This window comes from Plasmodium fragile (genome assembly GCF_000956335.1).
Source record: "Plasmodium fragile strain nilgiri unplaced genomic scaffold supercont1.85, whole genome shotgun sequence".
In the NCBI taxonomy this organism is placed as follows: domain Eukaryota; phylum Apicomplexa; class Aconoidasida; order Haemosporida; family Plasmodiidae; genus Plasmodium; species Plasmodium fragile.
In genome coordinates, this window is record NW_012192665.1 from 66,499 (window position 1) to 81,669 (window position 15,171).

Below are 15,171 nucleotides of genomic sequence, written 5' to 3' on the forward strand. Positions count from 1 at the left end.
AAAAAAAAAAAAAAAAAAAAAAAAAAAAAAGTGTAGTTCAACTTGGGTGTAGTGTACCTGCGTGTAATAAACTTCACTGTGGTGTACATCTGTGTAGTTAACTTCAACTTCTCTGTAGTGTACCTCAGTGTAATAAACTTCACTCTGGGGTAATATCGTAGTGAACTGCCTGGTAGCACTTGCCAGGGCGTTAATCCACTGCGGACGAGACTGCGCCTAGTTGGCTACAGCTCGCGTGACGGTGCTTCTGGTTATCACACCAAGGGATGGAGAGAGAAAGTGCCAAGTGCGACGGCTCCCCTGGGGGGATGTGGCCCAAGCAGGGTGAAATGAATGACAACCCAGACCTGAGCAAAACAGAAATGTCTGAAAAAGAACCCCTAATAATGATCGAACAGGAAAATCAAAATAAAGCACTCTGCAACTACTACAGAAAAATAGAAAAATACGAAAAAAAAAAAAAAAACGGATGTGGAAAAAATAAAGAAGAAGGGATAAATGTTAATTTTGAAGAAGCAGCCATTTTGAAAAGGGGTAACCATGTAGAAGCAAAAGTGATAAATGGAAACCACATCCATATTGATAGAGTGAGAGGAGATCATACTGTTTATAACTCCATAGGTGATATGTACAGAGCTGTCTACGAAGAACAGATTCATAATGATGGTGACCCAGTTGTGTTCTCACGACATGTGTCTGTTCCAAATGGCTTCATGAATGATTCTAACCATGTGACTGATACAAATGAAAATACAAGTGGACTCAGTTTGAATTCGAACTTAAGTTTCTCTCGACATCTTTTGAAGAAGAGGAATGCAAGTCTGAACCCTAGTAGAGAGTACACATGTTGTGGAAAAAAAACGAAACAAAATTCTCCTCACCTTGATTTGATGCAGTGTAGGGAACCTGTTGTGGAAGGGGTTCTCACAAATTCTGCAGATAGAATGAATGGTGGTGGGAAGCATACTGTTTTGCGCGCAGTGGATCGACAAAGCGTGGAGGCAAATGGGGCGCATGGGGCGAATGGTCTAAATGGTGTTCATCCTGCAGACCATGCTGATGGCGACGATAACAGCACGGACGTTTATTTTTGTTTCCAAAATCTTCTGAAGGAATGCAAAGTGCGCCGCGCGCATTGTTCGCAAATGAAGGGAGAACAGCAGCGGGACGGGGACAGTACCAAGGGGGTGGCAAACAACGCTCACTGTGTCGTTACGGTGTGTCCACTTCGTGCAGGCAATCCCTCCCAAGGGGACAATTTCGACCTACAAATGAGAGGAGATATGCCGAACCACGCACCTGACAGGGATCCCCCTTCTCTTACAGCACCACTGCACCGAGAAGTACGACAGAAGGAACGTGTCCCACGTGGCGGAAAGAGACTACTTAACGCAAGTGCTAATGAAGAAGGGTTTCATATGAGGAAGGAAAAACCCTGTGATAAAAATTTGAATTTGTTGGATGGCTCTAATAAAGCATGTACCTGCCTGAGGACAAGTCCACATGTGGCGCATGTGGACAGTGCACACATTCGTACAGACGTAACGGAGAAGGACGACGTGCTTATTCACCCTAGTGGAAGCAAGAGAAGAAAATTAGAAATGAATGAAACATCGCATGGTAAATCATGTCATGAGCATCTCGGCGTTTCGGAAGTGCGCAAAGAGGGGTATGAGATAAGGAAGTTACCATTGAGTGAGGCAGCTAACTTAAGGAATGAGGTAGAAGTGGGGAGACACCTGCCTGATCACCCACTTCCGGGTTCTCCCCACATAGGTAATCATAACAGTAGTGATGAAAACTATTTTGAAAATGCAGTAGAAAGAGGGACTATCAGAGGGGAAGGGCAGTGTGGGAAAAACGAATGTGCTGCGCGTTGGTCGATGCAGGCCATGTCCAGCGGAGAAGTGCAGTCACCCCATAAAGGGAGCGATCGGACGGAAGACAATGGAGAGAGTACCGATGCGTATTGCGAGCGGCGCGATGACCAGAATGAAGGTAGCATGCGGAATGATGATATGGAGGGGGTCGTACAGAATGGTCGCCATAGTGTGTCACGCACCCCCGCGGCCGTCCCACAACACAGCAAAGAAGTGGCCATCGCGGAGGAGCGCGTCTTGGTGAAGAAGGAAATGAAGAAGCCATTAAAGGAGGAGAAGAAGTTTTACCAAAATCATGGACTGTTCAGAAATTTTGTCTTTTCGTTTAACAACCCCCCCAAGGGGGCAGAGAAGGAAGAGAAAAGCGACAAGGCCGCTACGCTCGATAAGGCCGCAACCCCCGATAAGGCCGCTACCCCCGATAAGGCCGCTACACCCAAAAAGACCCCTAGAAAATACAAGACGCTGAAAAAGGACAAACAAGTGCTGCTGGACAGCGAAGCCCGATACAAAAAGTTCGAGGAGAAATATTTCTCGGAGGAGCAGATATCAAGTGATTTTCAGTGGACAGAAGTGGACGGAAGTATTTCTTCGCATGCACAAGACTTTTTATTTTACGATGAGGAAGATGTGCAGATGGTCTCTCTAGATGATCTGGACCACAGCACGATGAGCATCAGCTCAAGCAGCAGCAGCGATGATGACACAAGTGCCGACACGGGTGAGGAGGAGAAACCATGCCACCTCCCTTGGAAGGGAAACGGGCAAGTGCGTCAAGATGGGGGCAAAGACGCCGCAAGCGATGGCGATGGGCATAGTTGCAGCTTCCACACCAAGCGCCAGGTGAAGTCCACCCCAGAACCCGAGCATAAGACATGCAAAAAGGAGACCAAAAAAAATTGCAGTACCCCTACGGCGGATGAGCCAAATGGGAGCCACCCAAGTAGTTCAGACAAGGTGATAAAAAAAGGTCACGTGGGGCAAGTGGCCAATGTAGAGAACTATCACCATCGCGCTGGATCCAGAAAGAAAAGCAAATCGGTCATCATGTATGCCAAGATAATGAATATAAGTTATGAGTATGGTGCAGATGTTTTGAAGCAGTTCAGCCACCCCGCAGTTAATTTGTTTAATACGAACAGAACGCATATTGTAAGGAAGAAGGAGAAGAAGAGGGGGAATCTATGCGCATACATGGATGCCGAGGAGGCGGTTGGGGAGGTCAATGAAGTGGGGCGTGAAGTGGGCAATGCAGTGACGGAGGAAGTGGTAGGAAAAATGGCGCAAGGAATGGCAGAGGAATTGGGGCAGCCTGGGAAGAAAACAAAACGCAAGTATAGAAGAAAGCAGGAAGATGCAGAAACAAGAAAAAAAAAATTTATTAACCACAAGATAAAAAGACACTTGCTTTGTATCAATGCGAGAATCGTAATAAAGGAATGGTACATTGATTATGGAACGTCCGCCAGCATCACCCCCTACATCTACGTAGTCTCAGAGAATGACAATCGTTACAAGCTAGACAGAGTACACGATAAATATTATTCTATGTTCACCAAAGTGAGATTGAAGTTTGAAGTTACCACCAGAATTGTGAAGTCTTTGCAGCTGTATCCTAACCTTACCTACAAGGAACTAGTGGGCCACTTAACCCTGTATGAATGTATTAGTAAAAAGATGAGGAAGGCGAAGCAGGGAGGGAAGTACAGAAGGATGAAGAAGGAGCAGAAGGAAGTGGTGGGGAAGCAGAACAAGCGGGAGAAGCAAGAGAAGAAGGAGACGAAGAAAAGGCTAACTGAACGAACATACTCAATGGAGAGTAGCGAAGAAGAAGGCGATTCTGCATCGTGGAGAATACACCCAAATGGTTGTTACCCCTCATCGGATCAGGTACCTTGCAAAATGAATGAACCCTGCGACATGAGAAGAAATGGAAGAAAGGGGAAAAGGAAACAGGAAGAAGAGACCTCCATGGTAAGTGTAAGCTTGTCTGAATATAGCGGCACAGGTGTTCACACCATGCCAGATGGAACCATCAGCAAGAAATGCACATGGGGTGCACCATACGCTGTATACAAGTGTAACAGAAAGGTCATTATCAGATTGTACAAGTTTATTAAAAAGGAAATGAAATTATTAACACAGGGTTTCAATATACAGTGTTTGCTTTGCACTCCTTTCATGAAGATCCTAGCACACAAGTTTAAATTAGAGCATTGGAAGAAGCAACAAATGAAATTGTTAACAAGGATGTGCTCCCTTTCGATCAACGACCAGCTATGCTCAGACGCTCTCCTACACTGCAAAGCAAATGGAATGTATGATACCTCTTCGAAGAAGATGGCTCGCTTTTACCTTTTTAGAAGTTTCGTGGAGAGCCAAAAGGGGCACGTAGACAAGTATGAGCCCTCGTGTGGGTGCAGGGGTAAGGCAAAGACGGAAGAGAAGGGGGAGTGGGGTAGGCAACATGTTTTTATGGAAGATTTCGACGTTGCCTCGTCCAGTTTTTGTCCCCAAGGAGGGAGAGACACCAAACAAAATGCCCTCACGAGGGAAGACATAAACACGTTGCGAGGTCACAGCGAGGGGGGAAACCACACAAGGGAGAATGGGGCGAAGTGGGTGGAACTCCCCGCCATACGTTGCATTTGCCACACCGCGCATGAAAATTATTTTCCTCTCCATTTGATTGACCCCCTGAAACACGAATCGGTGCTGAACATATGGGTGTTCCTTTGCACATATAAACAAGTGACACATGCCAACATAACGGTTAGCCAACTGAACCATGCACTCCTACAAAGTACAAGTACCTTTAGTAAAGAAAAGGTTGGAGAAATGATTCTGCAAAGGATACTACCTAATGAGCATCTGTACAAAAGTAAAGATTTTGTATCACGTCTTCGAAATATCTGTGGGGACAAAAAACACGTCACGTTTAAGGGGGTAACAAATTGTGAGAGAAGACAAAATAATTGTATAAATGAAATAATGAGGGTAATAGTGCTCGTCTTGTACAGGTCGCTGAAAATTGATCGGCATGGAAGATGCTACTCCATCGTGGAGAAAGGAAATGATATATTTGGTAACGGGGGTCCAGGGACCAACTGGTCCTCCTACTATATTGTGGACCATTTGGAAGATCCTATGCTGAGCGAAATTTTAAATTTCCCAATTAAGAGACGCTTCACTGGGGGTGCAAGGGGAAGAAGTGAAGAAGAAGGTAACATTTCGGGGGCGGAAAAAATTTCTTCAGGGAATGGCTCAAGTGCTAATGATGAGTTCGTGAAGGGAAAAGATTCCTCACGAACGAACTACCAACATGAACAGCAAAAATGCGGAACATGCTGTGGAAAGGGGATAGGAGTTGACGGGGGATATGCACCAGTAGGAGATGCAGAGGAGAAGGATTGTAGAAGCCACAGGAGAAACGCAAACGGAGAAATAAAACCAGTTGGAGAAAAACAGAGCGATGAGACAACTATTCAAAGTGACCCCCCTCCCCATTTCATCCTACACAAGAGAGACGTTCAGAACAATGCTTATGGAAAAATGTTGTTAGATGTTTTCACAGAAAGGAATGAACAGAAAAAACTGTTCGATCTGTGTGAAGACTTGAGGTTATTAGACCACGTGACGTGGCCCATATATTTAAAAAAATGCCTTTTCATGTTGTGCTATGTAATTAACCACTCCTTCTTACATGACGATGGTGGTGGTGGTGATTGCCGTGATGGTGGTGATGATTGCCGTGATGGTGGTGATGGCCGTGATGGTGGTGATGGCCGTGATGGTGGTGATGGCCGTGATGGTGGTGATGGCCGTGATGGTGGTGATGATGCCCGTGGTCACGGTAATGACGAGCAATGGGAAGACGCCTCCAGTGAATTAACTATAAAGGAAAACAAGTCTGCTTACGCCAAATTTAATTCACTATGGAAACCATATATGTACATTCCATGTGATGAAACAAATGAAGACGAAGAACGACAGATGGAGAGAACAACCATCTCTGAATGGTGTAGGGAATTACAAAAGATAAAAATGCAGAAATACAAAATGAGTTGGGTTCCTAATGAGGCTCAAAATTATTTTGCTAGCAAAAAAACTCCTTGTAGAAAAGATATGCTAGCCACTTTAGATTTCCTGTGTGAAGAAAGTGCGACCTTCGAAATGCTAAGTACAAATGACAAAATAGAACTCCTCACTTTTTTTATAAATTCAATACCATGTAGTATTCTCAAAGGGGAGGGAGAAAAGGTAAATGGGGGTGTCCTTCTGGGGACAAATATGAAGGGTACACATAATAATGCTTCTTCTAATGGGGTCCTATCGAGGGATATATATACGAAGGGAGCCCTAAAGAAGGGCAGAAGTAATGTGAGCAACGAGCGAGGGTATGTAAGAAGCCACCTCTCACGTGAGGGAAAGAGCTATGTGGAACGGGTCGGTGAACATTTCGATGTTCAGGTGCATCTGCTAGGAATGGATAGACACTCCAACAAGTACTACATTTTTGGGGATGCCCTCGGGTGTACAGATTGCATATTCGTGGAGACCCTCCCATATGAATCGCAACATAGGACAAAGAGTCTACTTCATAAAAGAAGCGCCACTTGTAAACCGAAGCGCCCTTTCTCCGATGACTTGAACCCACAAAAGGGTAGAACCCAAATTGGCTACATTGAAGGGGTGGATAGCATAACCCGGTTTGTGGAACTTTTGTCCCCATCATGTGTAGAAGAGAGGGAATTGAAAAAGAGACTCGTTCATGTGAGGGAAGCATTAGTAACCACGTGTCAAGTGCACCAGGTGGGGGGTCCATTCGAAGAAGGCACCAGTGTGGAATATGCAATGAATGGTAACATATGTACAAAGGAAAAAAAAGAAATAAACTCAACCAGGGATGCAGCGAGAGGGGAAAAGCACAGTGCACATGAGGAAGGGAATACTCCCACCAACGTACACTTTGCGCATTGTAAAAAATGCCACGGAGTAAGCGACGGAGCGGAGATAAAAGCGGAAACAAAACGGAGTGACAAATGCGCAATACTGAACAAACATGTGCAAGGTAACTGCACAGATGTGTGTCTAGGCGAAGAAGAAAAAAGTGCCCCTCGGAATAGTGAAGAAATTTTGCTGGAACAAGTACTCTGTGTGACGGAGAAGCTACTCTACTTTGTAAAAAAAACCCAAATGATTTTGAACGAATGTGTGCAACAAGAATTGAGCAAGTCGGTTAACAGCTTCATCCTAATGTGCATAAGAATATGTGTACAGGAGAATGTAATGAAAAATGTTGAATATATTTTTTTAAATCTTGTAGATCTGATAGATAATATTGAAAACTTTTTTTTCCGCCATCACTATTGTTTTGTTTTGAAGAAGAAATGGAGGGAACACTTGCGAGAGCCTTGGCAAAGGGACATGTGCTCCCTTGGGTGCCAATATCGCGAAGGGCTGAAAGGTATAAACGTTTTGGAGGTAATTCCCACTGTGTGTTTTTATTTTAACTTTTTTATAACCTACGGGTTGAAACAAAAAGCTATTCACATGTATAGGAAGTACGGCTTGACGGGGATGGTCTCCGAGATGGAGGATCAATCAGCCGAAGGGACTGCTGCTCAACGCAAGTTACAATATCTGAAGAAGGTTCGATCGCTGCTGAGGGGGACTCTTATTAGTACCATCAAGGGGGTGAGAGAAGATGGCCAAATGCATAATGAGGTGTACCCTGAAGAGTGTTCTCAGGACGAACCCATAAGCGATGTGCTTAGCGAAATATATGAACTGTTACCCTACAAGGTAGACGGTAGGTATGTGTATTTCAAGGAGGGACATTTAAAACACATGCAAATACTTTTTAACAATAACTTTTTTTTTACCGAACGGAATAACCTAGACAAAATTAACACCATAGAAATTGTCGAGCTGAGGGATATCAAAATGTTTTTAATTCCTAAGAGGGACTTATGGAGGTTGGGCAAGGGGAATCAGAGTGGCTCCTGGGGCGACAACACAGGATACACACATCATATAAACGTGAAGGGGATGGCGAGTAGCCTACTGGAAGTAGAGCGGACAGACAAGGGGAAGGAAAATGGTTTACGAGAAAAGGCGCAGAAGACAGGTCCACTCAATGAAGAAGAAGAATTATCAGACGAAGAGCAGAGATCATATACATATCACACAGACTACAACAAAGTGCGAGAAGGGTTATTCAAAATTAAAGAAGTAGTGCAGAGGAAAATATGGGGCCCACCAAATAAACATAATACATTGTATTTCAAACCGCTCGAGGAGTACACAAAAGTTCTTGAGGCACAAATGGGTAGCAGTTTTTTATGTCCTAATTTTGCAATACTACTAAATGTAAAAGAGAAGCTAAAGGCGGAGGCAGCACCTGTTGAAGAAAATACGACCCATGGAACATCGTTATTGCATAACGACAACTCAGAGGAGACCTTCGTCTACGTGTGCCAACTGCAATGCGTAATATACCCACCTGAGCATCTGGAGGAAGGCACGGAAGAATATATGAAGCAGATAAATGAACCATTCATTAAATGCGAGAGGTACATTGTGGCTCAGTGGAGATTCCTTACTCTGAACATATGCATTACGGAAAATATGCAGACTGTTTTGTATGTTTTTCCGTTGGGTCCCTCGGCTCCTCCCTCTCCCTGGTGGCATATTCCCATTTGTGCAGAAGACTGGATGACCAAAGGGACTTCAAGTGCGGAGTAATGTGAGCGACTTACCCGAACTACGCGTAGTTCAAGGCGGCTATAGTTTGTGTGGACTCTCCGGGGCGATGTGTCCCCGTAGGCTTTATCAACACGTGAGGACTCGTACAAATTGGCAACATGCGCAGGTCGTGAAAAGGAAAAACTGCAAACGTGGGGTTTATTCTCCACGTTGTGGGCAAAGAAAAGATACCCTAACAAAGCATAACGGGCTTTTATGTACGCACACACAAGTGTAGGTGTGTGTCCCCCAACTGATCATTTATAGGACTCTCTTTTTCCAACTCTATTCTTATACATATTGCCATTTCTTTTACTGCCCCCTTTTACAGGGGCATTTTTATTTTATCTGTTATTTTCTTCTTGTTTTTTTTTTTCTACATAATTAAGGAACTTATTCTAAAGGAAAAGGAACAAAACATGTTGAACAAATTATGCCAGTGTCACGCACCTATGGGAGACACGCTTATTAGGTTGTGTTAGAGCTGTTGGGCCGGAGCAATTTTTGTGGGTACCTCTCACGCGCACGGCCACTCAGACGGTTAATTTTATAACGCTGTGAGGGAAAATATCCTTTCGCCCAACGTAGCGACGTAATTTTCGCCCTGTTCTGAATTGGTGGAAAAAAAAAAAAAAAAAAAATGCAACTTCTGGCCGAATGGGAAATACGGAACGACATTTTTTTTTTTTTTTTTTTTTTTTTTTTAAAATGGAGAAGTGGGAAGAAAACGCGCAATGAATATAATAAGCGTGTACATTTGTTTTGGAGATAAAAACTTGGGTGACCACATGGAGTTATATTTTTCACATTTCCTAAAGCCGCGCCGCGCCGCGCCACGCTGCATGATGCGCTTGCCCTAGTGTTCGGGCAGAAACCCGCACGCCCCTATATAATTTGTACAAAAAGCTGTGGCAAAAAAAAACACTTCAATGGTTTAACAACGGGAAGAAGGGGAATATTGAAGGATATCGAATTGTGAAAAAATTGAGGGAGAAAATATATAGGAGAGGATTAAAAAAAATAAATTGTACACATATTTTCCCCAAGGCAGTACGCCTCCTAAGCACAGTTTAAGCCTAATTGACATGGATCTCATATTTGCTTCTCCTCTAACCACCCCCCACATACGTTCCGCACTCGTGAGAGATATGCTTTAGGCGTAGAAGCATGTATCGTGCATCAAGTTACTTAAAATTGTTCTCCACTGTGTGCGCCTTAACGTTTATCTTCCTGAGTGAATTCCATCACTGTGCGTATGAGAAGGAGGATCAAAATGTAGACCTCTTTTCCGAGGCGCACGAGCTGCTGGAGCAGGGCGAGTACGCCAAGTCCTTCGCCTTCCTAAGGACATGCGTGCACTACGATATAAGGTAGGTCGGCCGAGTCATCGTACCGCATGAGCGTGTTACGCGAGCGTCATATTGCTGTGTCTGCTAATGGCGTCTTATCGCGCTCTTGCACCGCTGACGCGGGTGACGCGGCTAACGGCGATAACACCGCATATATGGCTCACATTGCTCCCCCCCCTGTAGGTGCCTAACGCTGAGTGGAGTGTTCTACTACCTGGGTCTCGAGCCCGTGGAGAGGGACGTTGGCAACGCGCTGTACATATGGAAGGTGTGCGCAGATTATGGAAGCGCTGATGCGCAGTTCTACCTGGGCATTATGTACTCAAATTATTTGTCCCTTCCAAATTTATACTCGTACTATGTGGAGGAGCCGCAGATAGAAGACACGTTCGTTTTGCTCAGATTGTACCTGCACCTGGAAGGGGCCTATTTAAGGAGGAGCGTGTTCGAGTGCTTACGAGGAGGAGGTGTAAAATGCCAATTGTGGGGGAAAGACGAAGGGGATAACGGAAACAGCCCTACTCAGGATGGAAGGATTTTTCGAGCACCCCCAGTGGTCACACTCACAAGAAACAATAAAATAATTGTTCAGATAAAAAATATTAGATATAACACAGAAGAGTTGAAATGGTATTTTAAGCAAATAGAAAAATTTCCCAATAGGGATTACCTAGAAAAAAATGGAAACAAATTATACTTCACGCGAAATCATAACTTAAGTTTGTTATACCTTTACAGTAGTAGTTTGGGTAACCATCCTGGAAGTATTTTATCGTTGGGGATAAGATATATGAATGGTTATGGGGTGGAGAAGAATTGTGAAACTGCATCTAAGTACTTTTTAAAGCTAACAAACGGGATCATCAATGCAGATAGTAGAACCCATTTCGAAATGACTGATTTGATAAAGCTAAGCATACCACGTTATGAACAGTACACTATGAATAATAAAAAAATTCGAAATATTGAACTTTTTATAGAAACGTCTTTACATGACAACCACAGAATACTGACCATGATCGCACGCAGGTACCTCATGGGCATATACGGGGTTGAAAAAAATTACAAAAAAGCACTCGCATATCTAATCAGGGCAGCAAAGTATGATAATTCCGAGGCCATATCTTTATTAGGTTATATATATCTCCTAGGGTTAGGTGTAAAAATGGATTATAGTAAAGCTACTGATTATTTTATTAGAGGAAATAAATTGAACGACCCTTTAAGTTATAATGGGCTAGGGTATATACACTTCTTTGGGTTAGGGACTTTTAAAAAGAATCCCCATTTGGCATTTTATTATTTCGAGTTAGCTGCAAAGAGTAACTTGTCAGCAGCTCAGTTCAATTTAGCATGTTTGTATTTAAGTGGCGTTGGAATTACACAATCTTTTCACAACGCTTTCTACTGGTTTTACAAGTCATTAAATAATGGAAATGTGTTAGCTGCTTACATTATAGGGTTCATGCACTACAATGGGATCATCATCAACAGAAATTGCAAAGTGGCTTTGTCTTTGCTGGCCAAGGTGGCTGAAAATAACTCCTTCGTGTTGAACACCTCTAATAAAATTATTAGATATACAGAAAAGGGAAGAATGAAAGAGGCTTTGTTCCTCATGGCTCAACTTGCAGAAACGGGAAATGTTCAATCACAAATAGGCATATCTCAATATATTAACAACCCTAAATTTGCTCTCTTCTTACCCTCTAATGATAAAGCGAAGAAAGTTTATGCTAGTAGATTCCTCGCCATGGCTTCAGAAAATAATGATTTTAAATCACTTTTCACTCTTGGCGATTACGCTTATCAGGGGCACGGTTTGTACGTCAGCATATATCCCAAGAACAGCTTACCTTTTGACCCACTCTACGATGTAAACCCTGGTGCGTGTCTCTTCCGGTCCGGTGCCGTGAGGAAGACTAAGCAGCTTGGCGGGGATGAAAAGGTTAAGCAGAGTGACGAAGTAATCTCCGCCGACTTTGTGGACGAACAGGGCCTCATCTTCAACGACCGCTGGCGGTTCAACTACGGACTAATGTTCTTCTTTAACGAGGTAGATTACCAGCTAGCCTATCACCATTACAAAAGCATTATTTCGCACTACCCAAACAACTTTTACGTTATTCAAACCCTAGCGCGGGCCTGCTACAACTTAGGGTTCATGCATTATTACGGCATAGGGGTAGCCAAAAATATTCACAAGGCCTTAGTCTATTTCAATTCATCTATTAAAATTTACCCCACACATAAGGCCCCCTCCGTTTTGTTTGTGCTGTATATAAAGTTTAACAAGCATTTGTACAACTTCAAGAAGAAGTTTCAGCACCTGAAGTGGTTTCTGCCGGTGTAGAATGGAGTGGGGTAAAAAAAACTCACCTCCCCACAAAAAAAAATAAAAAAAGGGATAAACGCCACGAGGATTCTGAAGCACGGAAGAGGCCAAATGGGGGATGGCACAAAACTTTCAACAGTGTGTATCCCATTGGGACCATGTGTCCCATGTGCAACTCAATTTGTCGCTATTTTTTTCAAAAAAAAAAAAAAAAAAAAGAAGCGTACAGGTGGTCAGTTTTGACACCTGTCCATTGCGCGAATTTGAACTTGTCTATGATGGCACAGTGTAACCCTCGCAAGGGGTTCCCATTTTGCGTAGGGGGGACAGGAGCGACAAGGAAAAAAGCGAGAACATTAGTAATACATGTAGAGACAGAATACACCAAGAGAATCATCTCGCTGCGCATTTCACTAGTGCAACTCTTTTTATTTTATTATTATTTTTTTTTTTTTTTTTTTATCCCCATTTGAGCATTTTTCAGTTGTTCATACGTTTTTCGCCCGTTTGTTCATTTTGCGCCTATATGTCAACCCTTTTTTTTTTTTTTTGCATTATAAATTTTACCTTGCGGAAAAAAGACGCCTCCACTCGGAGGGGGGCAAAATTGCCCAGACTTGAATCACATGCACACGTAATTGGCCCCCCCCCCCCCCCCAAAAGTGATGTGTCATGCGAAATAATGTGCCACCTCCCAGTTAGACATGTATTTTTTGGCAACATTTTTACAATCAACATACTAGTGGTTCTTTTGCCTTTTTTTTCTCTCTTCGTTTTTGATTCACCCCAAGAGCATTGTGTGCTGGCGAATGTGCAACCGTCACGCGGCACATGCAATGTCGCGGGGGTGTCTCCCTTTATTGCGTTCCACTTTGTAAAAAAGGCGAAACTACAATATTGTATGAACAAACGAGTGTTCCTCTTTTCCCTTGGGGAAACGCTTTTCAAAATAAAGTCGCTCGAACGGAATGTTATTTTATGTAGAAGGGAATGAACATATGTACTACGAAAGATGTGCTGTATATTTATGCGGCGCGCTCTGGTATTTGACCGGCACTGCGACGATTTATGTATAGCCATTTTTTTTTTTTTTTGCGCTGAGGTTGATTACAAAATTAGAATTTTGCGTGCAAGCACTTTTGGTTTAAAAGGTAAGAACTTTGACAATGAACGCATTTGGTTGTTTTAAATTTTTGCGTATTTTTTTATCTTCTCTAGTATTTGATACTTTATCGTTTCGTTGTTTTTTCTTCATTTTTCCCTGATTTTTTTTTTTTTTTTTTTTTTATTTTTTTGTTCTGCGGAGCAAATATATTCATCTAATGCGGCAATAGCAAATAAGACAATAGAGGCACGGACCATATTTTAACAGATTACCCAACTTTTGTTGACTCTGAAAAATAGTAATAGAAAAATGTAGCTTATATTGAATTACTTGCAAGGAGGATAAAATGAGACAAAATATATGTTGCTAAAAAAAGAGAATTTTTGTGTACTACACTATATTTATGTAATTGTATTTGGCAAAGGTGTGATGGACACGCAAAATGAAAAGCGCGTGTTTTTTTTAAATTAGAGAAGGAGAAATGTTAAACAAGGGAAACGGCATCTTTAATGTGCAGATTTAGTACCATATTTTATGAAATTATTTATTTTATTATTTTTCGACATTTTGTCATTTTATTGCTTTTTATTTTTTTATTTTTTTGTTTATTTTTTTTTGTGCATTTATTTATTTGTTTATTTTTTTTTTTTTCCGCAACGTTTACTGCCCACCAAATGTTATGAAATAGAGCAAAATTCTTTAAAGCAAAGATTATGCTTTTAAGAAAAAAGCAAAGTTGGGCAGAAAAATAATGCGCATATACACAATACGTATCATGGAACGTATGGGCGTGCATATGAATGTACAATGTATGCGTGCTTATTAATAACTCCGTCCTGAAGGGGAAGTAGCGCATATCCTTTCTTTCACGTGCTCACTTTAACTCATTCAGTCCTTTCCCTTTTATTTTTATAGAGTAGTTGTTGACAAAACATTGCGCAAGAGCTGTTTTGTTAAGCATTCAAAATACATGTCCTGGGTAACCCTCCACACTTGGCATGAAGTATGTGCGAATATATTTATGCGTACATGTACATATATACACATTCATGTGCCCGTTTAAAAATTCCCCACTTTGATTAATCCATTGCGTATATTTACGTATAGGAGGAGGGGTTGACACAAAAACGCTCGCCATACACCACGTGAGCGAGCGTAGGTCCCTTGTATACATTCCATTGCATGGACATTTATCCACACGTGTTTTCGCTTTCCTATTTTTGTATACGCTTGCACATGTCCGTGCATATTTTTACCTTTAACTCCGCGCACACGAATTTGGCGAGTCTCGTGCAGACGGGGAAAACACGCACAAGTTGATCGTCCGAATGCACATGTAGCACAGCGCCATGCAGTGCAATACATGACATGGCACATACAGTATACCATTTTTCCCAATTGCGTAAAATGCACCGCACTGGTAAGTAAGGCGCTCGGCAGCCAGTATCGACAAAGACACTATATAATAGCCAAGCAAACGACATAAACGAAACGAACCAAGCGCAGCAAAAATTCTGAACGGAATTAAGCAAAGAACACGCCACAGGGGAATATTGCCAAGGGGGAGCAAGAAATAAAAATTAAATAAACCCTGAACCCTAAACCCTGAACAAAATAAAGTTCAAAAAAAAAAAAAAGAAAAAAACGTAACAAAGTTATACGCACATGCGAACACATACAATTTGCACAATTTTGCAAAAAGCAAAACGAAGCTCAGTTATAAAAAGGATTACGTGAAACATGCAGATTGATGCG

General features: G+C 42.4%; 2 protein-coding genes across 2 annotated transcripts; both read left to right on the forward strand.

Annotated features, from left to right (window-relative positions):
* Window positions 1-266: 266 nt before the first annotated feature.
* On the forward strand, window positions 267-8,627 carry AK88_04975 (uncharacterized protein; the record flags this gene model as incomplete). The annotated part of the gene is made up of 1 exon (XM_012482579.1): window positions 267-8,627. The coding sequence occupies one exon, from the start codon at window positions 267-269 to the stop codon at window positions 8,625-8,627; it is 8,361 nt and encodes a 2,786-aa protein (XP_012338002.1).
* Window positions 8,628-9,794: 1,167 nt separating this feature from the next.
* Window positions 9,795-12,329, forward strand: AK88_04976 (uncharacterized protein; the record flags this gene model as incomplete). The annotated part of the gene is made up of 2 exons (XM_012482580.1): window positions 9,795-9,997; window positions 10,160-12,329. 2 exons carry the CDS (start codon window positions 9,795-9,797, stop codon window positions 12,327-12,329), a joined length of 2,373 nt encoding a protein of 790 aa, XP_012338003.1.
* Window positions 12,330-15,171: the final 2,842 nt, after the last annotated feature.